Source organism: Drosophila gunungcola (genome assembly GCF_025200985.1).
Source record: "Drosophila gunungcola strain Sukarami chromosome X unlocalized genomic scaffold, Dgunungcola_SK_2 000049F, whole genome shotgun sequence".
NCBI classification, from domain to species: Eukaryota; Metazoa; Arthropoda; class Insecta; order Diptera; family Drosophilidae; genus Drosophila; species Drosophila gunungcola.
The window spans coordinates 157901-173407 of record NW_026453193.1 but is presented as its reverse complement, the minus strand read 5'-3'; the positions used below and the strand labels follow the sequence as shown (position 1 = coordinate 173407).

Here is a 15507-nt window from a genome sequence, read left to right as displayed (position 1 = left end):
TTCTTTCAGCCGCAATATGGTCGCAAGAAAAAACAAAAAGAAGTAAGATTTTGCTCAGAAAAAGAAACCACAACAAATAAGAATACCCACAAATACCCACCAGTACCCACCAATTCCCACCACCCCATGCCCGACCTTTTGAGAAAACACACACACACACCTTGGGAATCTCAAATCTCAATTCTCAATCTCAATCGAAGGAAAAGTTTTATGATTTCACCTTTTTGTGCCTTTTTGAGTTGAGACTTTATTGCCACAAATCGTTTTCCTTTAGCCGAACCATTTTCCGTTGCCATTTTGCGTTGTTGGTTCCTCGTTTTCTTTGTGCAACTGCTGCAACAAACCAATCAAGCCAGCCAATATCCATACCACTTAGCTCAGTTTGATCCAGCCCCCACACTGGTGTGCCCCCAGATATATGCTCAAGACATATGCCAATATCGTACCCAGTATCTACCACATATATCTTTGTATCCGCTCCTTAAATGTAGTCCTCGAACGTAAGCTTGTATCTATGTACCTATATCGTAAATTCGTTCTATATCTTTGCAATACTATAACTTCCCACCGCCCTGGGCCGCTTAATGCAAAACGAATAATAATAACAAAAAACAAAACCAAAAAGCTCACCTGTAAATAGCAAAAGAATTACTTTTGCAGCTGGAAATTCGCTTTTAACTTTTTCGCTTTTCTCATCCTTTGCTTTGGGTCCTTGCAGTGGTTTTTGTAATATAACTTTAGTTTATTGTCTGTGGTCTAAACAAAAATCGAAAAATATTTGTTCTAAAGTTCTTATTTGATTTGGGTTAAGAGGTTAAATGAAAACAAAACCTTGACTAGATTCATATTCATCATTAAAAATATGATTTACTTGCGTATATGTTCAAAAGCATTAAAGCTATGACGATTTGCAGCTCAATTATTTCATAGTTCTTAAATAAATTTTTTTATTATCTTTAAATTTTATCAAAACAATAAAAATATAATTTTTTTTTTATAATGTAACTATTCTGTTCAGAATTACGCTTTTAAATTTATTAAAATCGGGAAAGCAATAGCATATAGCTGACATAGGAACAATCGAATAATTGAGCTGCAAATCATCATAGCTTCAATGCTTTTAAACATATGCGCAAGTAAATCATAATTTTAATGTTTTTAAGAATGTTTAATCATTGCAATAGCTGCAAGGGTATATGAACTTCGGCTTGCCGAAGTTTGCTTCCTTTCTGGTTTTAAAGTAAATCCATAATATGTACTAAAGATTTCGTGCAAGGCTTCTTCTGAGCTGCCGGCAATTATTATTTTGAGCTAGGACCTTGCAAGGACCTCAATTACTTCGGCTGGCCGATGCGAAGACCAAACGTTTTCTTATATTTTATCTATTGCTGTTAAATATAATGCCTTAGGATATAAGTGTATAAATATCCCTTTGTCGCTTGCCCCCTGCCATTTGGCATTGCCATAGTTATTGGCACTGCCCCGGGGGCTTCAATTACTTATCAAGGTGGAGCCCCCAGATGACTGAGTGCTGGCTAAGGAGCTTAGCGAACATGCCCAAATGGCCTGGCCCCAAGGCAGGAATCAAAGCCGCTGACACAAACACAGAGACACATAAACACACGGCTCTTCGTCCTGGCTTGGGTAGAAGTATTAATGGCAAATCAAGGGCTCCAAGTGTTCCAAGTGCTCCAAGTGCTCCAAGTGCTCCAGTGCTCCAAGTGTCCCCCAAACCGAACAGAATACCCTAACAATGTGTATCCGTTATCTTATCTACTATATATGTTTATCTGTATATGTTTTTGCCAGCTAATACTTGAGTAATTTGTGTGTGTGTATGTGTAATATTTGTTGTTCTCAATGTAAGCAGATGTAAGACATATATACCCATATATATATATACATATATACAATATAAATATATCAACTAGACCCCCCACCCCCACACTCAACCACCCGATCCAGATCCAGATCCAGCTCCGAAACTCTCGACTTAGGCTAGGCTTTAGGCTAGACCAGAGATTGTCGGGCCAGGAACCTCGTTTCTTTTGACCATACTATGCAGATGTCTGATGATTTAACGGCGGCGAGCAATCCGCAAAGATTTCCCACGCGCAAATTTTTGCATTGCCCCGCACCACCACCAAAGATATATAAGAAATTCTTCCGACATAAATAAAAAACCTATAAAGAACGAGGCAAATGGGAGCGAGAAAGCGCAGGAGAAGTCAAGCAAATCAAGCAAGCAAACAAAACAAAAAAAAAAACAAACAAAACAAACAAACAAAGCAAACAAACAAACAGAAGATGAGTCACCAAGCAAAATGCCCAGCGTACTGTAAGTTGTGGGAGGTGAATCGAGTAAGTGCCAGCCAAAGTATTGAAGTATTCAAAGTATCTCATCCAAGGACATCCCGATTCCTTCGGTTGTGTATCGGAGCTAGGGCCAGTAGTCCCAGTAGTATTGCTGGGATCCGCAACCGATCACAGGACCCGTTTTGCTGAGCATGTTAAGCAGCATCCAATCCAATTGTATCCCACAATATCCCAGCAATATCTCGGGACTTGGCCTAATATCGTTAGTTCTTTCCTAGCTTTAGATGAACATCATTAAGAGGTTTATCAGTTTCGGTTCCGTTTCGGTTTGAACTATCATTTGTAGTTGGCTGCAGACAAAACGTAGAACCTCTCCAACCAAAACCCGACCTCCAAACCCGAACCCGAACCTGAACCCGAACCCAAACTCGAACCCCAGATCCAAAAATACGCCTGAAACCCGTTTCCGTTCCAAACCACCTGCCATTTCTGTAAAAGTGTGCCTGGGTGTATGTGTACATAAGTGGGTGAAAGTGCGTGTGCTTAGGTGTGTGCATGCCATCGTAGTTGACGTTGCATGGCGCATGAAAACTTTCTCTCTCTTAGCAACTTTCTCCAGTTCCTTTTTTAACTCGTTTGCAGCGATTTCCTCCTTTCCTCTCACCCATCTAATTGGAAGCGTTACGTATCTAAACCTATATAATTTAATGTATCCCGCTTTTTCCTTGAATATCTATTCCTTTTTATTTCCCAAACTAATCTTAAGTCACGGAAGAAACATACTTCGGTTGTCTTTAAAACGTATCAAACCTTTTATTCCCTTTTCAATCCCCTCCTAAGTATATTAGTTTTAAAAACCTATCCCAACCTAGCCATAATAGATTTAATTAAATTACTGAATACAACTAATACTTTTTCAACTATAAAAACTTTCTTTGTCCCTAAAAGAAAATTGTAACTATCCCTTTCTCTCCTAACCCCAGGTTAACAAAGGTCATTACAGTATAGACTACATATCCTTGCTATCCTTTTTTATCCGATTGACGTTGTAGTCTTCTTATAGTCCTTTTGCTTATATTTATTTCCGTTTGCAATGCAGAGCCTATATTAGCTAACCGTACGGTTAGCTAACCCCCGACTAAACCTAACCTCATTTCGTCATTGCGTTCCCCGAATGCGTCATAAATTTGTAATCAGTACGCGGACTGCGAAAGCGCGAGGACAGCTTATGTCCGGTCGGAACCGGCTGCTATATCCAACTATCTGCCTCTCTTTCGCGCGCCCCTTGCGACGTGGTGCGGTTGCCTTTTATTAGTTTAAATATAGACTCGAGTAGGCTGTTTAAAGAGGCTCGCCACCCATCGAACTACCAACTACGGATACGGAGTCGTTGTTCGTGTTCGGTGTTTTGGTGTCCCAGCGTTGCAGTGTTTCAGTGTCCCAGTGTCCTGGTGTCCCAGTGTCCTGGTGTCCTGGTGGGTGCCGCAATTGCGTCAAAGCTTCGGCTCCCCAAACAGACACACACACACACACACACACACACACGCATACAGCCACAATCTAATTGTCACGCCAAGCCAACTATTATGGAATTTTTTCATTCTCCTTTAGTTTTCCTTTAGTGGCTCACTCTCGCTCTCTCTTTCTTGCCCTCTCTCCACGTATATATATATATATATATGTATGTATATATGTATGTGCTCGTTCGTGTACATATAGTGGGTCGTACTTGTACGATATATACCATATATGGCATATATGGCCAGAGCGAGAGGGCGAATCGAACGTTTCATAAAGTGACGTTAGAGTTTCTGTGTGCTTTTGGCTCTGGGCTCTTAATTTTCCTTTTGGCACTGCACGTGTCCGCGTCCGTAGAAAGTAAAAACAGTGGGTTTCAGTACCGAAGACCCCTTGTCTGACTGAAATCGATAGGGAGGCAGATGGGATAGGATAGTATTGGATTGGGATTCCGATGGGAACCCAAGGCAGTCGCCACTAAGCCAAAATATTGTCATACAATATGCATGTCGGGGCAATTAAAAGTTGCCAGCACAACATGCAAATATAATGTTTTGTCTAGCCAATCAAAAAATGTTTAAAAAAAAAACACAAAACGTCGAATCGGTGACATTGAGTTTACCTTCCTTCCTTCCTTCCTGCTCCTGCTTGTGATCCGATTCCCTTAAATGTCCCATCCCTTCTATAATAGATAATGTATAGCCTAGTATTTTGCACACTCTAGCTAGTTTACCAACACTGGACACGGTTTTTCAGTTTCTATCTATTGACATGTGTAGCATGCACATTTACACAAACACACACACACACACACACTTGAAAAGGGACCTTGTCCAACACTGATTACCTTTGTTTCCTTTTCCGTTTCCATAAACATTTCCGTTTCCGTTTTGTTTCCACCTTCTGCTCATTGTTTCGTTTCCGTTTCTTTGAACCCGACAAAAGAACAATGATGAATCGAAAAATAGATGAAAACCATTGATACGATGAAGCGCCCAAAAAGGTGTAACCCAGATATTTGGTTGAACCGACTTGGTGTTACTTTTGCATACCATCAGAATCTGCTGAACCAACCCATATACCAGACCCCAAACTGTCTCCTGCTCTTTTGCTTTCTCTATCACCCTGTATATATACAATATATATATATATATACTTATACTACATACCCACATATATATTAAAACATATATATAAATATATATATATATAGACAAAACTCTGATATGATATGCAAAACTGAAACCATCACGAAATTCTTTAATCCGAATCGAAAGCGCTTGAAATTGGTGTTGATTTGTGTGTGCCGCTCACCTTCTGACTTATGATTTCCGATTCTTTCATATCCGTTTTGAGTTGGATTCCGGGCTGAGTCATGCCGCGTGATTGATAGTCTTGGTACGAAGGTCCTTGCTAATCTATTGTTGCCCTACCCGTTCTATTCTCCCCGCACAACGCACACCTCAGATCCGATATGATGACGAGGACGAGGATGAAGGTCCACAACCGGATCCTACACTTGAACAAGGTGTGCCAATACCTGTTCGATTGCAGGGCAGCTTCCCGCCGGAATTGGCCTCCACTCCTCTCGAGGATATCGATCCCTTCTACAGCAATATACTGGTAAGTCATCGTCTCTGACACATATAGTACGATCATAGCTATGGGGAGGGGTTATATAATAAAAGACACCCAATAGCCCAACCGATAATCCCCGATAATTGACCAGCGATCGACGCTCTCTTGCAGACATTCGTAGTTGTAAGCAAAGGAAAAGATATTTTTCGCTTTTCTGCATCAAAAGCAATGTGGCTGCTCGATCCATTCAATCCGATACGTCGTGTGGCCATTTACATTCTAGTGCATCCATTATTTTCCCTATTCATCATCACCACAATTCTCGTCAACTGCATCCTGATGATAATGCCGACAACGCCCACGGTTGAGTCCACTGAGTAAGTATGCCCGGCCAGAGCCACCTAATGTAAAATCTTTGCATAAGTTATCTGACCACATGTAATCCCCGACTGAATACACTTGATTTGGTTCCTTTCCCTTAGCTAAATTTGATTTTCAAACTTAATTCAATTGATTTCCGTTTTCGTTGTTATTTTTTTATTTTTTTATTTTGGAATTTTATCAACTAACGTTATTATACTCTGTACTAGTCATATAAGTATATAAACATCTATATACCTATGTGCAAATATAATCGACATACTTAACTATATATTATAAACGATATTATGCAATACTATATATGTAACTTTTTCGATATTTATGCAGATGTGTATTTAGGTCGAACTTAAATTTCTTTCCTCTATGATTTCAACAAAAGCCAAACGAAAAGAAATCGAAAAACAGCAACAAACCAAAGTGCAATCGATATGTAAACACACCTATACTATACCTATATACAATATAAACCCATTTAACTGCCTAATCAATCTCTATAACCTACGCAGGCGAAGGTGAAGATGTCGAGTAAAGTAAAGTTCCTAGGTAGCTAAGCTCAAGCCATTTTTCCAGTAAGAGAACCCCAATATCATGATGCATTACTATACTATACAGCTGTGGTCCATTTGGGAACCGAACCGAATCAAATCGAATCGAATCGAATCGAATCGAACCCAGACGAGTCGAGTGCATCCGCTCTTGTATGATATGACACCACTATCGCATCAAACTGCATACATACGTATCTAACTACTATCTAATATCTACTATATATGTACTATATACTCATTTCCGTACTCGTTTCTGTCGTGAGTAACTTTACAATATTCGATCGTTCGACTATTCGATAACTCGATAACTGGATCATAGAGCCATTCAAATTAATCATTCCAACTGTAAATTTGCCACGCTAGTCCATATGTGATTGGGCATCACCCAATTTGATCGTAATCCGCAATCGCTATCCCCCCGATAACCGACCATTCTATCCTCAAGAATTCGGGGATTCGTAGAGGTCCAGCTGGGACTGAACCAGTCCAACTGGTTGGTTTTGGTTTGTTCACGTTTCGAATTAAATTCAATCGATATATCATTTGTAAATGCAGTAACTTTGCTCCGTATATTCGATTGTAGTTTCTAGCTACCTAGTCTATATATATATATATATATCCTACACATGCTTAGAGCATACAAATTATACAACTTTTAATTATATCCATAGATAGATAATATAGTAAATTGTTTAAGTATCTATTAAGTAAACCTTTGTAAACCAAAACGTATTGTAAACTGAATCCCCTATAATAATCCCAAACTAGAAGCAGAATTTAGTACATTTTGATCATCGTAAATATGTAAATCATATGTAAATCATATGTAAATCATATGTAATCATAGTGCCATACATAATTAGTTAAGATCCCCTATAATCGAACTTAGTTTTAGTGAATAAACGATTTTGTATGTAGGGTTGGTATCGTATTGTTTCCAGATCGCTTTGGGTGGGGGAAAGTAAAGTAGAGTTTTGTGTGAGACTTAGCTAGCGTAGAAAGCCCATATCTTTAGAACATTTTATGGATCCTTGGATCCCGTATTTACATATATACATAGAAATCCCATATGTCGCCAGGACATCTGTCTCTCGCTCTTTTCACTCAATAGTCTACTCCCAATCGATTCGATACGTACTTCTAGTTAGACTCGATTCGATTAGTGCTCATCTAGAACTCGTTATCGTTAATCATTCAACAATCCTAGAACATTGCGTATACGTAGCCGTAAATTGTACATAGGTAAATGGTAAACTCTAGCGACTAATGAACTTAAGAAAAGCCAAGCGAGCAAAAATGCTTTGAAGAGATCGCCTCAGAGCGACAAAACAATAAAAAGCAAAATGTAAAGTGAAAAGAGTAACGTCATTTTTCTAGCTGATATCAAAGTTATTGTCGCAGATTTGGTATCAGAATCGAGCACCCTAAGGAAAAAATAGAGACGAACGAGACAGAGCTAGCAGCAGAGCAGAATGAGGAGCAGAATGAGGAGCAGGATAAGCATGAGCTTTAGGATATGGGAATAGATAAGGAGGAGCAGATGGCAGCCAGATGGAAGTGCAAGCGGAAGTGCCACTTGAACTTGGCCAAGGGTTGGTGGCGTTCGAGGGTGCAGGAAAAGGAAATAGGGGATGGGATGGGATGGCATGGGCTAGAATGGGCTGGAATGGGCTAGAATGGTATGGTATGGCAAGGGGGCCTAAGCAGCAGGTGCCGCATAACTTGAGACACGCACACGCACACACACACCGGTGAAAAGTGAAAGTTTGAATATATGAAATGGCCGGAGAATGGAAAGCCAGAGGACACTCCTCAATGTGGGTCGAGGTGGGCGTGCAGAGAAAACAATTCCATCAGGAATTACCAATATTAGGCCAATATTAGTAAACTTACTGCTGAGCGTATGAACTATTAGCCTACTTTTATGACATTATTTAAAGGCTTTACAAATTTAATAAATAAATATTGACTATACAATTAAATCAGAAAAAATAAGTTATTGTGGGGCCATGACTTTTCAAAGTATTTTTTTTCCATTATCCCCCAAGGATTTTAAAGTTGGTGAATGAAAGCCTAATCATTATCACATTGTTGTGACAATTAGTGGATAGCATAAAATACAGAAGGATACAATTTTGTATAGTCATTCCTGAGGCCCCATTGTTTCTCGCAGTGCAGGGGTCACACTTGTGCCGGCCCCTGAGAAAGACATAATACCTGCAATTAAAACACACCTCAAGTGTCCTTCACAGGCATTGGGGCCTAGGTCAGACGCATGCCCATCACCCCCTTTTGCCACACCTACCTCGTACCCCCCTCCCGCCTGCAGGACGACCCCCGCAGCGGCTTTAAACTAGTGGCGGCGTCCAAAGGACAATGACAACGACAACGACAATGATAACGAGCGAAGAGAAGGGTGTCACTGGAGCGCTGTCTGCCTGAAATATGTCAAATGGATAACCAGCCAGCGGGGGCGGTGGTTAGTGGGCGTGACAGCGGGGGGGGCGTGGACCAAATGGGCGGATAGACGGATAGGCGGATGGGCGGACATTTGACCGAAGGTCGGCATATTGATCTGACGCTTACACGAACAGCTTCCCACATAACACAAAAGCAGCGTCAAGCAGTTGGCCGTTAAGTATTAACCATTATTGACATTGACAATTGTCTATCTGCATCTGCAATTCAGTAATTAGGACGGTCGAGTACTGGCCAAGTGTCTTTTTGATGTGCGCCTTCCGTTTGGTTCCATGTCCCCGGTAAATTCTGGCTACCTGTGTACCAAAGACAAATCTCTAGCGTTCAAAAATGTTGCTATACTAATGGAATATTGTCTACCCTTTTTTATTAGCATTTAAACTTGAAGAGTTTTTGATCGATTTTGTACATAAAATAAACAGCTAAAATAAAATATAATAAAAAAAAAAGATTTTGTAGGCATCGAATTTCAGAAACTTTCGAAAATGTTTTGGATTCAGGCTAATATTCAGATTTTGTTCTCATGCTAATTTTTCCCGGTTGATGTTTTTGCGTGTGTGTTACGATTATTGAAAGAAGGGGACTGTAGTGGCCGGAAAAAAGAGAATAAACAGCCATTTGTGAAGCCCAGATACCGCTAAACAGGGGTGCATGGGTTAGTCTAATCGCTTAAGTTAGTTTTAACAAAGTACGTTTATATTTATTTTTCAAAATAACAACGGCGACAAAGTCTGCCGATGGAGGCAGTATCTGGTATCTGAAATCAACGCTGGACCGGAAGTGCCAGCGACTGGAGATCGCCACAATGGGAGCCAGGAGTGTAGCCTACTTTTAAGCGCCATTTCTCTTCCAATTCACTTTGCAATTACTCTATTTCAATGTTTGATTTTCGATTTCTATGTAACAAGAACCCATCTATTTTCTTGGACCACATTTTGCAATTGGTTTTAGTTTTTGTGTGCGTTTGTTTGTTTGTATTTTTTTTTTTTAATTGATGACCCATCATCAGGCAGTCTAACCAAAAAAATAAACATTTCAAGCAACATTTGAAGTGCATAAGAGCCAAGAAGACAACAACAAATTGCATTTCGAAATTCAATTCGTTTTTAGGGTGATATTCACCGGAATCTACACATTTGAATCAGCTGTTAAAGTGATGGCACGAGGTTTCATTTTATGCCCGTTTACGTATCTTAGAGATGCATGGAATTGGCTGGACTTCGTAGTAATAGCTTTAGCGTGAGTTATATAATCCTATATAATATAATATATAACTTATTACAATTGAATAATAAATTATCATCCATTCGTATATCACGCTTACAATCCCCATTAAATACAGCTTAAACACCGAAAAAAATTTGTCACATAAAGGCGGCAATTTTAACGCTGGTTTCCAAAGTATATAAATGCTGACATTCTCTTTCAATATTTTAATTTAAAAATTAGGTTTTTTAATTATGTTTTACAGTGTCTGGCAAGTTCAATTAATCAAGTTTACTGAGATAATAAGGAACAAATGATAATGATAATAATGAATATCCCGTCAATGTAAATGTTAATATCTGATAAATCTGGCCTCATGAACCTTAAACTTTATAAACTATATAGGATATTATATTATTTTCGGTGTTTAGCAGTAAGTTCACCCTTGCACCAATGTATCATCTATAAGGATCAGTTCCCGTTTCTTGTGTTGCCTTTAACTTACAATTTGCTTTCGTATTGATATCGTAACTGGATCATCCATCGTAAAAAGCTGTAGTCACTCGAATCTGAATAGCAGACCTCCCACTTAACCCGAAAATTCCCTTCCCACTACTTTTTCCACCTCATATTTTCCATTTAAGTTTGGTCTTATGAAACTCTTTCTGTGTTTTTTTTTTTTCTTTTTCAAGTTTACAGTCAGTTAACTTCTGATTAAAAATTAGCGGTATTTGCATACAATATTTATTATTATTATCAATTTATGCAAAACATTCACACACCCACGTGCACACTTCATTAACATAATCGTGACTCTGTGTGTGTGTGTGTGTGTGTGTGTGCGACTGTTTGTGTGTGTGGGAGTCGCGCAATTAGCAGCATTAAGTTGAGTCAATCAATGAATTCGAAAAAGAAACGAAATGAAAAAACGTTAACTGACGGCATGAAGGCGACTGAATGCGGCGTTAACCGATTTACAGACATATGAATATATGCATATTTTGCTGGTCCATTAAATGCAATCAAAGAGACAGCAGCTGTGTGTTCTATCAGCATCAGCAATTAAATGAGCACGAAGTGTGGGAAGGGCGCAAAAAAACCAAGAAAAATCGCTGCTCATAAAAAAAATGCATATGTTTGCATGGTGCAGTAAGCAGGAAAATCACCTGAAATTTTTCAAATCATAAATGGAATGCATACTGACAGCAAATGTTACAACATTGCACAAGTAAACATTTTTTTTTATAAATATAACTTAAATGAGAGTGTGAAATTAAAAATAATATAAATGTCAATCTAATTCCAGAAGTTTGTATTAAATATTTTCAAAAGCATAAAAAAAGAAATAAAAATTGAAAAGATTAAAAATGAAATGGTTGGGCTTTTTGGTAGCTTTGAAATGCAATCTTTTATATATTTTTACAACAGCTTATTGGCCCTTTTATGCGATGAAAGTAAAGTATGTTTGTTGTTTACTCACCAATTATTTGCTGAATTTTCAAGGAAGACATAAACATACCTATATATATATAAATTTAAGTATGTATGTGGGTGAGTTCACAAGAATTAATCAAAGGGGTGAGGCCAACGGAAATATTAAAAAGTAGAAGCTAAAGCTAAATTAAAACGAACAGAGGCACAAGACCAAAGAGCAAATGGAATTACATTCATTAGAGTCAGCAGTTGGAAAATAATAAAAAACGGCAAAAGCAGCCACAAGAAAACAGCTATGGCCATGGCCATAGAATTCTATAGAATTATACGTTACACGCGAGGGAAACAAAAAAAGTCGCGTTAGCTGAGCATTTTTATTGATTTATTTTTGCCGTTTCTAATGACGCGCCCAACCACACATACACATTAACACACACACACACACACACAAACACACACACACACAGGCACATGGCAGGATTTTCTACGATTATTTCCCACACACATAAAAAAGCCATAAACAAATTTTTGGTCGCTCAAGTTAATTTTTGTTCCATTTCCCATCTTTCAGTTATATTTTCGTTTTTCTCTTTTTTAAATTGCCGCTTTCCCTTGTTCTTTTTGTCGTTTCGTGACAATTCCATTTCATTGCTTTCTGCTTCATTTTAAGCATTTATTGGAGCTGTCTATTTGCCATTCTTTTTTTGTTTTTTTTTTTTGTTTTTTTTCCTTTATCCTGGGTGGCCAACAAGGGGGAAAAAGGGAGATTGGGAGGTTGGAAGGTTGGGAGGTGACTGTGTCGTGTGGCACATTTGGCTGGTGGCGCCGCCAGGACGCGCAGCCTTGGCTCGTCAATGCCAGGCACGACATTTTAAAGCTCCTGCTTAAAGCGTTCGTGTTTTTCTTTGCCCCCCCCCCCCTCCACCCACCACCCACCGGGCAGAGAGTGAGAGTTTGGCGAATGCAGGCCAGCATTTTTTATTTTTTTTAACACGAAAGTCAGAAATCTGTCAGAAATAGGTTCTATAACACTGTTAAATCGAACTAACTTTCCAATTAGCAGCATTAAGCCCACATTGCGTATACGTATTTAGCATATTGCCCATAAAATATAACGTATACGCAATTTAAGAGAAATTTTTAAAATATTACGTATACGCTAAATAAGAAATATTACGTTGAGCATATTAGTTTAATTTTTATGCAAATAACGAAATGTATCAGTATGTATGAAGACACATTAATGTTTATTATTCGAGACTCCTGAGAAACTCGAACTTTGATGGTCGTTTGCCATTCGCATCCTTAAATCCACTCTCAAGATTTTGAAGTCTTTCCCATTACCTTTTCTCGTTCGCACTCATTTGTGTCCAAAAAAAAAAAAAAAAAAGGGCTATTATACGACAGCATTGCACGCAATGGCAGACAAATCGATAAATATTCATGAAAAATAAATGGAACCGCTGTTGCTAGTGGCACTTTTGGTCGGGCCCAGGCCGGTGGTGCACCCACCACCCGAGAAATTCCCAAAGGATGACGTACGACCGGTCACAGCGAACCACATTCCTGGTCGTGGGGCTAAGCAGGCTCTATTAATATGCTTTTTTATGGCCAGCCACGGAGGGAAAATTGATCGGTGGGCAAACAGAACAGAATGGGGAGGGGGGCGGAAGTGGAAAATGGAATATGGGAAGTGGAAAATGGGAAGTGGCCCAGGTGAAGTTAATTTACAAAATGTGTAATAAACTTTGCCCGTCCGCAGCTTTATTTATTTTAGTACCTATGTTTGGGCATATGTCAAAGTTCGCATTCATTTGGGCTTTTTATGGCATACACTCGCTGCTCATATACACAAACACAGCACTCGTTTGATTTACCTTAATTGCTTTGTAAGGAACAGCGAAAGAATATGAACCCACAACATTTGTAATTATATCGAATGCGATCGAATCAAATCGAATCGAAGCAAAATTCTATAAATAACCAAACTAATCGCATGCCTTTAGCATTATAATTACTAATACTCGATGACATTCTGTGTGTATATCCGTATCTGGCGACTCAACATCGAATTACCAACCACGCGCCGACAATCGACCATCCAAAATGTATTACCGATCCGCAGTTATGTGACCATGGGTATAGATTTAGGTAATCTAGCAGCCTTGCGAACGTTTAGGGTGCTGCGAGCGCTTAAAACCGTAGCCATTGTGCCAGGTATGAAATACGAAGGAAACGCATATATTGTCCGATAATATAATCATCCCTCCAATTAACGAACCCCTACCACCCCCCGCCCCAAAACAATCGTCCATGTAAACAGGCTTGAAGACCATCGTCGGCGCTGTCATCGAATCGGTGAAGAATCTGCGCGATGTGATAATCCTCACCATGTTCTCCCTGTCGGTGTTCGCGCTGATGGGCCTGCAGATCTACATGGGCGTGCTCACGCAGAAGTGCATCAAGAAGTTCCCGCTGGACGGCTCCTGGGGCAATCTGACCGACGAGAACTGGGACTATCACAATCGCAACAGCTCCAACTGGTACTCGGAGGACGAGGGCATCTCGTTTCCGCTGTGCGGCAATATATCCGGCGCGGGGTAAGTTGTTTGCTCCATCTCGATCTTTATCCGAGATTAGGTTTGAAAGTTTGGGTTGACAAATAGAGCTGATCCTCGCAAATGAATTACATTAACACGGAATCTTTTTCATTCAAAATCAGTCCCCAAATAACGAGGCGGATCCAAAATAAAATAGCTCGTACTTTTTTAAAACAATTTTCAGTAATTTAAGTAGCTTAATTTTTGTTCCCTATTTAATTATGCATTTAAGAAATTTCTAAGATCTGCATTAAACAGTTGGGTACAACAATTAATCTATTTTAAAATGTATTTCATTAAATTAAACAAGGGCATTAAAGCATACAATCAAATAAAGAATATGTAACTTTATATTTCTTATATTGTTAAATCGTTTGTTTGAATATATCTTCATAAATATTTTTTCCTCAAAATGGATTTGAGAGCATTTCTGAATCAGTCTAATTAATAAATAAATCTGCAACCCAGTCAAAAATTCTATTTCTGCACAAGATCTTAACAAAAAAGTGTCTGATATTGTTAAGAGGAAGTTGTATTTGTTAAAACAAGTCAGGGAAAGATATTTTAAGCCCCATAACCTATTGATTGCAGCAAATGAAGAAGAGTTCTGTCTCAACTAAACCAAACTCTGTTGTTTTTCATTTCTACGCAATGCTATCCAATGCAAACCAACCAAAACCGAACCGAACCGATCCAATTTGATCGCAGGCAATGCGACGATGACTACGTGTGCCTGCAGGGGTTTGGGCCGAATCCGAACTACGGCTACACCAGCTTCGATTCGTTTGGCTGGGCCTTCCTGTCCGCCTTCCGGCTGATGACACAGGACTTCTGGGAGGACCTGTACCAGCTGGTGTTGCGCGCCGCCGGACCATGGCACATGCTGTTCTTTATAGTCATCATCTTCCTAGGTTCATTCTATCTTGTGAATTTGATTTTGGCCATTGTTGCCATGTCGTATGACGAATTGCAAAAGAAGGCCGAAGAAGAAGAGGCTGCCGAAGAGGAGGCGATACGTGTAAGTAGACACCCAGACAACTGCAACTGCAACAACAGCAGCTGCAGCTGCAACTGCAACATGCAACATGCAACTGCAGCAGCAAGTGCCACGCAGTGAGACAAGAACAGACATGAACAGTACTGTACCGAAAATCACTTACTATATATACCATATATTTTATGTATATATAAACACTCCAAACTTCGACACAATACGACAAGATACGATACTTTACCCAACCTCCACAGCTGTGGTAGATAATTTCAATTTCGATTGATGCGGTAACTCGATCGAATATTGAGAATATCTACCCGTACCAAAACCAATGACTACCACAGCAACAACAGACTTGCTTTTTTCTTTTGTATGTACCATATGAATATAAATATGAATATAAAACGACTACTCGTATGTATATCGTATGCCCTAATATCGTATGCTTTAGCTA

General features: G+C 39.3%; 1 protein-coding gene across 1 annotated transcript in view; it reads left to right on the top strand.

Moving 5' to 3' along the window:
- LOC128261044 (sodium channel protein para) overlaps window positions 1–15507 on the top strand; it is a 69277-nt gene that overhangs the window by 13723 nt on the left and 40047 nt on the right. Inside the window, 7 exon segments of the mRNA XM_052994472.1 lie at window positions 10–42; window positions 5302–5457; window positions 5584–5789; window positions 9930–10058; window positions 13585–13676; window positions 13783–14059; window positions 14768–15077. Coding sequence (XP_052850432.1) covers window positions 10–42; window positions 5302–5457; window positions 5584–5789; window positions 9930–10058; window positions 13585–13676; window positions 13783–14059; window positions 14768–15077 — 1203 coding nt within the window.